General features: G+C 38.6%; 1 protein-coding gene across 2 annotated transcripts in view; it reads right to left on the reverse strand.

Annotated features, from left to right (window-relative positions):
• ORC3 (origin recognition complex subunit 3) overlaps positions 1 to 10,662 on the reverse strand; it is a 100,104-nt gene that overhangs the window by 41,101 nt on the left and 48,341 nt on the right. For both annotated transcript variants that reach the window (XM_019520369.1, XM_019520368.1), the window contains exons 7-11: positions 10,111 to 10,244; positions 8,172 to 8,331; positions 6,537 to 6,650; positions 4,841 to 4,974; positions 4,276 to 4,339 (exon numbers count right to left, since the gene is read on the reverse strand). In XM_019520369.1, coding sequence (XP_019375914.1) covers positions 4,276 to 4,339; positions 4,841 to 4,974; positions 6,537 to 6,650; positions 8,172 to 8,331; positions 10,111 to 10,244 — 606 coding nt within the window. The remainder of the gene's footprint in view (positions 1 to 4,275; positions 4,340 to 4,840; positions 4,975 to 6,536; positions 6,651 to 8,171; positions 8,332 to 10,110; positions 10,245 to 10,662) is intronic.

Raw genomic sequence — 10,662 nt, forward strand, 5'->3', positions numbered from 1 at the left:
AGTCTGTGGACGGGTCAGATTCGACCTGGAGGGATGTGGGCAGTGGAGTCCCCCAGGGCTTGGTCCTCGGGCCCACACTGTTCAATTTCTTTATTAGTGATTTGGACGAGGGGGTGAAAAGCAATCTGTTCAAATTTGCTGACGACACCAAGATTTGGGGCGAGGTGGGCATGCTAGAAGGGGGGACAGGATACAACTGGATCTGGAGAAGTTACAGGGGTGGGCGAATGCGAGTAGGATGGGATTCAATACTGACAAATGTAGTCATGTTATCAGTCCTATCTTCATCTGAAGCAGCTAGTACAAGTTATTGTTAGAGACAGGACACTGGACTACATGGACCATTGATCCATTATGGTAATTTGTTTGTATTTTCTGAAGGCTACTCTGGACCACTTCATTACTGGTTACTTCTACTGAACACCTGATGTTTGACAGATCATACAAATCTTATAAACCAGAAAACTGGCTGGCTTTTTAGAACTAGAATATAAACCAGCAGCATACCTATAGGCCGGGGAACTCCCTTCTCATCAGCACAGTGACAGAAAGGGATCTTGGAGTCATTATCGATTCCAAAATGAACATAGGCCGCCAATGCGAGGATGCGGTCAGTAAGGCTAGCTGCACCTTGTCATACATCCACAGATACATCACGAGCAGGGTCAAGGAGGTGATCCTCCCCCTCTATGCCACGCTGGTCAGGCCACAGCTGGAGTACTGTGTCCAGTTCTGGGCGCCGCACTTCAGGAGGGATGAGGACAGCATCAAGAGGGTCCAGAGAAGGGCCACTCGCATGATCCGGAGACAGGAGGGCAGATCCTATGAGAGGCTACAGGACCTGAACCTGTTCAGCCTTCACAAGAGAAGGCTGAGAGGGGACCGACTTAGTAGCCATCTATAAACTTACCAGGGGGGACCAGCAGAGAATGGGAGAGTCCCTGTTCCCCCGAGCACCTCCCAGAGTAACAAGGAATAACGGTCATAACTTGTTTGAGAGTAGGTTCAGACTGGACATTAGAAGGCACTACTTCACAGTCAGGGTGGCTAGGATCTGGAACCAACTTCCAAGAGAAGTGGTGCTGGCTCCTACCTTGGGAGTCTTTAAGAGGAGGCTTGATGATTACCTTGCTGGAGTCATATGAGCCCAGTATTCTCTCTTGCCTGGGGCAGGGGGTCAGACTTGATGATCTACTTAGATCCCTTCTCACCCTACATCTATGAATCTATGAAACTTAAATTCAATTCAGAAAGTTCTAACTGGTCTCTCTTACAGAGGCCCTTCCCTTTCTACACTTCTTTTGCTTAATTAAAAAAAACAGAAAGCCAGTGGAGGAATGACATGATTAAAGCAATGAACTAGAGAAAATAAGTTTTTTTTAGCAACATTCTAAATTGATGTGGTGTGGTACAATATTGTGTTTTTCAAGGCAAAAGAAAAAAAGTTGCAATAACTAAGATGAAAAGTGGTAGTAGCCTGGACAAAGCGATTTAGCTGTGTGAAAGGCCCCATCCACACTGGCCAAGTAACGCCTATTAAAACTAGTTTAATCCGAGAGTGGTTTTAAAATGTTTAAAATTAGTTTAGGGATTTAAGAGTGCAGACACAAACAATTCATAAAATGCTGATCCTTGAATTTTATGCCAATCTTCTAAATCTAACCACATCAGTGAACACTATTAGAACTGTCACCTTGCGTAAATGTTCTTTTTTTTTTCAAATCCTACACTTTTCCCTCTAAAAACCATATGACTGACAATGTATACTCTTGTATTTATTTGGTTTCCTTCTGGTTAGTAGTTACCATAAGTATGTCATAAATAAACTATATGACTAAGCGGGAAAGAGAAGCATTATTGAACTTTTATATACAACAAATTGGTACAAGTTGAACAAAAAGCTTTTACTGCTTAGATCTATGGACAGGGAAGTCTAAATTTTATTATGTATTTAGCATTTATCAGTTTAATATTAGGATTCATCAGGTCATTTTTGTGGGGATTTAATCATTAAGAATACTTTATAGGAGTAAAATATTTGATGTATTATTAATAATTCCTAGGGTTATTTTAAATCGAAAGTTCCTTGATTTACATGAATATCATCAACCCATTACTTTCAAATAATCAAATATTATTAAAAGTATGTACGTGTGTATATGTATATACACACACATCATGTATGTATTTATATTACGTGTATGTGCATGCACATACACACACTCTCTCTCTCTCTCTTCCCCCCAAATTACTGTCTGCATTATAAGAAATGAAGATATTTTTGTCAGTCCTCTTCTGTTAGCCATTCCAGTGATATTACTTTACATGAGTATTATGCTTTGTGTATTTGGAGCTTTCAGATTATGGACTAAAACCCAATGAACCTGAAACTCATGTAGATATAGATGTACACACACATATTGTATATGTATATACATATGCATGTAGATATCTAAACAAGTTTCAGGCTCATTGGGTTTTAGTCCATAATTTTAAAGCTCCAAATACTTCTTTAGTATTATGCTTTGTGTATTACTGGAATGACTAGCAGAAAAAAGACTTAAGATATGAAGTTATTTTTGTATACTGTAGGCAATAATTTGCAAGAAACTTTTAAAGGAAGTTGCTTCTGCATTCTTGGAAAGAAAAAGTCCATTTCCAAAAGAGCATGGGATGATTTTGGCTCCTGAGTTACCATTTTTCTCTGTACAATATTCTTTTTTTTTTTTACATTTTTGGCCATATTGGAGCTATGTCCAAGTATAACAGCAGTAACATTTACCTCAACAATCTTTCTACCACTGGTATCTAGCTTATTTTGTAAAACGTTTAAAGACTAATACTTTGTTTTTGTGTTATCTAAGGATTACAGAACACTATCATAAACTGAGGTCACAATCCTATATGATGTCTAGAATGAGCAGAGACCTTGGGATCACTGGATGCCCTACTGACTTCAGTGGGGATCTGCACAGAATAGTAGGGGCAACTCCTTCTGCAACGGATTACAGCAAGATTTATTTATACAAGTGCTCTGGGGAGTTTAGCCTTACTAAGAAGTAAGAACTTAACTGTAAATAATTTAAGACTTACCTCCCCTTATGAGACAGAATTATTCCACCCATTTTACAGATGAATAAATTAATGCACAAAACGATTACGTGATCTGCCTAAGGCCATAAACAGCAAATCAACCAAATCAGGGATGTCTAACTTCAGAGTGCTGGCAGCCACATGCTGCACTGGTTGCGGGCATGGAGCCACATACGATATGGACTGTATGGGCTTCCTGGGTCAGTCATGTGCAGCCTTCCCATTTACCCCCCTCCCCTCCTCTTCTGATTGCTGCTGCATAAGTAGGCTTGGCAGGATTTGATTTTTATAGGTAAATGTTGATAAACATCAATTTCACCTCACACTTACAGACCCACAAAAAATATTTCCATTGTTAAATAATCAAAATTCACAGAAAGGGAACATAAGAAAGAGTATGGCTGATGGAGAGTGTGAACACAAGAGGAACAGAACCGTGCTGACTGCAGTTTGGACTGCAACTCCCTGAAACCTCAGGGGACTGCAAATGAAGCAGAAGTGACAAAATGGAGAAAGGAGCTACTGGTGAGTAGAGCTGGAACCGATGGCAGCTCTGCCACTCAGTTGGCAGCAGTCTTACAGAAGTTGTGTTTGTCGCAGCAGGCAGTTAACCTGCACTATAATAATTGTATACCGTCACTGATAAATTGTATGCTCTGTACAACTCTAATTTTGTGCAACCCTGAAAATTTAAATTGATAAAAATCAAAATAAATGCTTAAAAAGTCAACAAAATCAATATCCGTCAAAATTATTAAAAATAAAACTCATATTCTGCCAAGCCTATGCATAACCATATTCCCCACTGATGCTGCCACATGGGCAGCAAGCTCATTGGGACTTCTACAGTTCTGCCTTGCCTCAAAGACTCCAGCTATATCAGCAGCAAGAACAAGAGCGATGTAGGGAGTGGTAACCAGCTGGGCCCCCTAGCATGTTAACCCTTAAACAGGCCAGATGTAGCCTGCAGGCCACCAGTTAGACAACCCTGAAACAAAAACAACTGGCATGTAGGTCTGAAATCCAGTCTAGAGTTAATCATGCATGTTTCAGGACAGCACCTTCAGGATACCTACAGTACCTATTGCATAGAAAACTAAAACAGAATTTGGTTCCCACTTTTCATGTGAAATAAAGGTTTCTGGAAAGTTATATCTATTCTAACTTTTAAAAAAATGTTACCTTTACAAAGTTGTCTTCAGTCAACAGTGCAATCTGTTTTTCTGATACTTGACTTTCCACATACCTGAGGTAATAATCATCATTATAACCATAAGCATAATATAATCATAATAAGGAAGGTATATTTAAAGTGGAAGAATTAACAGATGAGATCTGGTTAGGAGTGAATTTAAATTAGCAGTCAGGATCTAGGGGGTACCAAGGTTACTGCAGGTTTATGCTACAGATCTGCAATACCTTTCAACTGGCCATCTAAAAATGATCAAAATAACATACATTTCTATAAGAAGGACGAAAGAAAACACAGATCTCTTACAGCAATGGGAATGATTCTACAGCAGGTTCTCATGTAACATAAGAACTTCTTACTTAAGCCAAGAGATCAAAAGAGATCCACAAGGAATTCAAAACTGTCGTATGCTGGTTTTACCCATTTTGAATAAGGACACAGGCATACACAATTGTGCATTTTACAAATGCAAGGTATTTCACAGGATTGAAAAATCTCTTTTTTTAAACCACTAATTGGATACAGGACTGTTTACATTAATTATTTCTCCTTTACCTTCTAAAAGATGGTAGGCTCCGAATATGTTCACATTGTTCATGTGAAAAAGAATTTACTCTTTGTTTAGCTTTTGGAAGCCGGCAACACAGCACACTGAGGGGCTGGGAGTAGAAATGCTCCACAATAGACAACTGAAAGAGACAATACATTAAAAATATATATATTTTACATATATAGTTCATTCATCTTACTATGTCCTATGAATTGAAAGCTTCTTTTTAAAGAGGCTACACAATTTATTAACAATTTCTAAAATAACTACATTAATTTTAAAACATTATAATTAGTTTAATAAAAGTACATGTCAGGTTGAATTAATGCTTTCTAGCCGCTAGAAGTATACGACTGTTCTGTCAATAACTTTGCCATTTTCTGCTGGGCATATTATTCAGCTTTTTTTTTTTGCTTTATACAACCAGACTAAACAGCTGGTCAAATATAACTTGATTAGTTTACTCAGTGAATAAGAATAAGCTTCAACAAATGCATGGGTTTACTGCATGGGTTTTTGGTTGTAGCTGTGTTGGTCTAAGGACATAGGCAGGCAAGGTTATTTGGTAAGATGTGATATCTTTTATTAGACCAACTGAGTAGTTGGAAAAAAAGTTCTTAGCAAGTCGCTGGAAGCAGTCACCCTTCTTCAGGCACCTACTCCTGTAGTCTCCCTTACTCACCTTTGGCTTTCTTACCTTCCCCTCTTTTCCTGCCTCCCTTTCCTGCTCTACTTTTTCCTAATTTCCACCTATTTACATTCTCACCGACATCCCTCCACACTTTTAGCTTTTCTCATTCCTTGGAGTCTCAGAACAGCAGAGACTCCCTATGCCCAAACAAGGATGCTGTGCCCAAAAGCTTGCTAAGAACGTTGTTCCAACCACACAGTTGCCCTAATAAAAGATATCACATCTACCCAAAGAACCTTGCCTACCTTATTTACTGCATGTTTTTGGGAAGGCAAGGAAATGTAATTAGATTATTTTGTCTAGCTGTGTAAATCTTTTCTGCTATAGAATGATTGCCTTTTGAAACCTTTACAAAGTCTGTATGTTTATTCACTTCAACTATTATGTGTCCCTGAAGAGGAGAATTGTAAACCTTGCACGCTCACAAGACTGGAGTTCTGCTAACGAGTGTTCGTAGGGAATCTGGGGCATCATTATTGATCTGGGATGCTTAAGATAGCTGGACTGAAAGGCATCATTTCCATGATGGGGAGAGGCTGTGTGCAAGATGCTTTAAGAAACCAAGGAAAGTGACAGCATCTTAAGAGCAGAGTTGTGGGATCCAAACAGCAGCATGGGAAGTACTATCAGGCTTAGGCTAGCCTGCATATTTATTTCCCCCTCCCCCAGCCCTACCCACCCACCCCCAAACTGATTCTGCCCTTTGAAGCACGTTCTCTCTTTTTTTTTTTTTTCCCAACTTTTTTTTTCTATGGCTTTTGCTATAGAATGACAAGTATTCTAAAAACATTCCCTTCTTCATGACTTGCTTGATTTTGAAAACATGGGAAGGTTTGTAGGAAGCTGCCCAGAGACTTGATCCGACTCCACTATATTCAAAGGGAATTTTGCTATCAACTTCAAGAGAAGCAAATTTAGGGTTTAATAATGTGGTTGCAAGTCATTCAATGTGGAGAAATCCTATTCCATTTTCACCATCTCTCAACAGAATACTTCTTGCCCCTGCTTACCTGAAAGCCTTTGATAAAATTCTGGACAGAGAAATCATGGTACAAAAATATGTTGATTAGGACCTGAAGTACTTTCTCACTTAATTTAAAAGGAAACTTGGTTGTTAGAAGTAGCTGGAGGAGTCAAAGAGAAACAATTAATTTTCTTCCTGAACTTTGCCAGAGTAGATTACATTTAAAGTTATGTGCAATTTCAAGTAGCAATATCAGTAGTGTTCTTTCTTGAATACATAAGTAGTAAAACAGTTATATCTGCCTTTTGTCTAGCTCTTGGCATGTGCTAAAATTACACTACAATAACTGGTTCATATATGTAACCAACTTCTGCTAGGCAGCATTCATTTCAAGCTCCCTCTACATGTGTTGTGCTGGAAAGGCCTCCTGCCATGCCACATGTGCATGACAGGAGGCGCAACTGTGGCATCACGCATTAGATCCAATTGGGAGCCTGGGATGCTCCCTCTGCACTGGCAAGGAACAAGCTCCCATGACTAGGAGCTCCCTCAGCTTCACGCACCTCTAAGGCTAGAAGATTGCAACAACCACGATCTCTCAGCCCCAGGGGCTTCACAGTGTCTGCAGCTATGGGATTCTGGATGCTGGCAGTTGCAGAGATGCTGCCAGGACCCAGAGTCTGCTGCTGCTGGAGTTGAGAATCCTCTCAGTTACGGGACTCCCAGTCTCAGCTGGCAGTGCAAATTAAAGCTTGATAGCAACCAGCTATCAGTCAGTACACATTTCTGAGATCTAACTTTATAGCTAGTTGGAGTGTTTTATGGCTTGATAGGTACCTTGCACATGTGGCTAGTCTCAAGGTAACTGTACAATTAACTGTGCAATACCTGTAACGTGTACAGGGAGCCTCAGACATGCACAGTTTTATTTACTGTTACAGGACATTTTAATGTTTACTGTTACAGGACATTTTAATGTTATCCAATTTAAATTACATGCAAATTTTATATTAATTCCTTCCCCCCTTTTTTTTCTTTCAAATTATGATATAGCAAATATTACAAGAAGCATCAGGGGCATTGTTACTTTCTGGAAGCAAAAAAGATGATCCACAGATATTCTGCGTATGGACTAGCATTGAAACCACACAAGCAACATATTTGAATGGTTGGACATTTTAACTGTACAAATCTCATTTTCATCATTCTAAAGAATTTCCATTCAGCATAATTTTCATTGTACATGTAGGCTATAATGCCATCCTTATTTGGAACCAAGTGAAAAACTTTAAAGCAGTGCTTTAATAAAGGAGAGAGAATAACAACTATGTAGCTCTGTGTATGCGTGTGCATGCATGCACACACCAAAACAAGTAAGAGATTAAGGCATGTATGAAATAATTTCTGAACCATCTCCAGAACTGTGTAAAGAGGAAATTCTTAATAAGTGACTTGATAAGCAGCTTTAAAGCAATGGCTTGATATAGAGAACATGTGGCTTTCAGGAACAGATTCTCCTTTAAAAGTTTTAAGCTAGCCTAAATTCATAGAATCATAGAAAATTAGAGTTGGAAAGGACCTCAGGAGGTCATCTAGTCCAACAAAGTGTAAGATGCTATTACACATGTCCACAGTACTTGTGCATATTTACTCCCACTAATTTATCTAGAAAGCCAATTACCTTATCAATTACTGTTGCCAGGTGCTCCTTACATGAAAGACACTGGAAGAGCTCTATACACAGCAGAGAAGAAACAGAATGAGGTAGTAACCTGTGGACTATCATTGGAGATGTGGCTATCCCAAAAATGAGAACAAGAGGTAATTCATGTATGTGCTGACTAGACCATGGGGAGAGGAGAGAAGAAAAAAGAAAAATGTAATAGTTATACTTCTTTCCTCCACTATTTTCCTATAAAATAAACAAATTCAACACAACATATTCCTGTTACAGCAGCAGGCTAAATGGATTGAACAGGAGACAGGAGCAATGTAAACAAACCACTATAACTAGAACAAAATGAATTTTGACTGGGGAGGGGAGGGGGAGCAGGTGTTGTATATACCACCCACCCCACATTCTCCCCCCGCCAAAGGAAAAAAAAAATAAATACAAAAAAAAATATCGAACTGTATTTTTTTTAGAATACATAACTTCAGAAAGAAACTTTTTAAATATCTGCCTTTAGAGTCACAGTACATGAAGGATTCCTTCTGTTAATGTTATCTAGCTGAAAAGCCATATTTAAATAACTATATTTTGCTGCTTTTATTTGTGTATCAATTTGTTCATGCATTATGAGGCAGGGAAAACTGGTGCATGAGTGGCTTTTTCAATATAGCATTAATTACTGTATGTTGCATGAAAATACTGTACCACCAGTAATTTGTTCTTTAAAAAAATCCTAAACTACTTTATTTCTCTTTGTACGGAACTTTTTCCATTTTTGCCCTCTATAAATCTCTTCTGAGCTGTGATCATCAGAACTGAATACTGCATTCAAAGGCAGGTGCGTCTGTCCTTTATACAGAGCCACGATATTTTTAGTACAGTATTATTCCTTCTACCTTTCCCAGCATCATGGAATCCAAAATGTTTGTTACTTCTCAGTATATATTTTCTTATAGATAATTAATACATTAAAACATACCCACATATCTTTAAAGAGCCCTGGGGCACCCCCTACCAACCTCATAGTTTCATATAGTTTCACAGATTTAGGGTCGGAAGGGACCTGGTAGATCTTCTAGCCCGACCTCTATGATAAGTATTTACTCTTTTGTTTTTAACCTGAGTTTCTGATCCATGACAGAGCATCAACTCTCATCCTGTGGCTACTTCTTTTCCTTAACTACGTTTTTCTAAGGAGTTTTATAGACTATTATACAAAACCAAATAAATACTTGTCATTTATCTTCTATTCTTTCACTATCTTACTATCTTCAAAAAAGTCTAATGAGCTAGAAAGGTAGGATTTTTCTATTCAAAAAAACACTTTTTTTTTTTTTTAAGTCTCTAGTGTTATATGCATCCATAATGGACTCTATCTTTCCACCTTTATTATTTCAATAAGGGTGCACCTTATATTTGAGTATAAGTGAATTGGTCTAATTTCCGGAACATCCCTAGCACTTTAAGAGATTAAGATAATATTTCCTAACTGTCAGTCCATCAGTACAGTAATTAATTTTAAAACTGACAACTTTTCTCTTACTTGTACAGTGATTGTACTGACTCTAGACTTATCTGAAGATACAACCTGAAAAAAGATATGCTTTACATATTGTTGGTAAGGCACATTCTTTACTACAAATTCATGGCTATTTGGAAAACTGAACACTAGGATTCTTTCCAAGTGAACTGTGGGAGAATGCATCCATCCTTCCTGGCATGTAGAGGGGGGTTGTGGCAAGAGTACAAGTGGTGTTTATTTTCCCAGCTGGGTTACATAGCCCAAGTCCAAAGCACCACCACAAAGCTCAGTGCGGACTGGAAAAACCCACCCAAAAATAAGGTAGTCCGCTAAACTCCCTTATGCTATGCATTCGCCTCATGGCAACAACCAGAAAATAGGGAGTGGAGCAGGAAGGCATCAGTCCAAAATCTCAGTTCAAATTACCTGCTAATAACGATGAAGTCTTGGAGTACTTTGGTTGTGAAACTTTCCATGTCTTTGAAGATAACCACGATTGGAGGAGACTGCCAGTGACTGGAAGAAGTTCTTTTTTTGCTTGGAGCTTCAGAACCTGTTTTCTTTAAAGCCATTGTGCATATATTACAAAATAGAAGGTGGCAAGGTATAAAGGTAAGCTTCTTGTCTCCTATGTTATACCCAAAATAGATAAAAGTAACTAACTGTTTCAGGAACACAATACATCTCCTGTTACTGTATACAGCTGCAGCTGTCTTCCTGTATCTGAAGTAAAACAGCCATGATAACAGAGAACAAGTAAAAACAATATACCAGTAAGGGCATATCTTGCCCTTAATCTCTTTAAGTATAGACAGCCTCCTGGCAAAAGAACTACTGTGATTCCAGTGGGAAACAGGCGAGACAATGTGGCCAACATCTGCCCACTTATGCAGTGCCCTGTAGCAGCAAAGGCATATGCTAAAGTCCACCTTCATTTGCAAATCACACAAGTTTCACTGAGGTCATGTCATAAAAACA

The sequence above is a fragment of the Gavialis gangeticus genome, unplaced genomic scaffold (genome assembly GCF_001723915.1).
Source record: "Gavialis gangeticus isolate Ggan-Ray unplaced genomic scaffold, GavGan_comp1, whole genome shotgun sequence".
Classification (NCBI taxonomy): domain Eukaryota; kingdom Metazoa; phylum Chordata; order Crocodylia; family Gavialidae; genus Gavialis; species Gavialis gangeticus.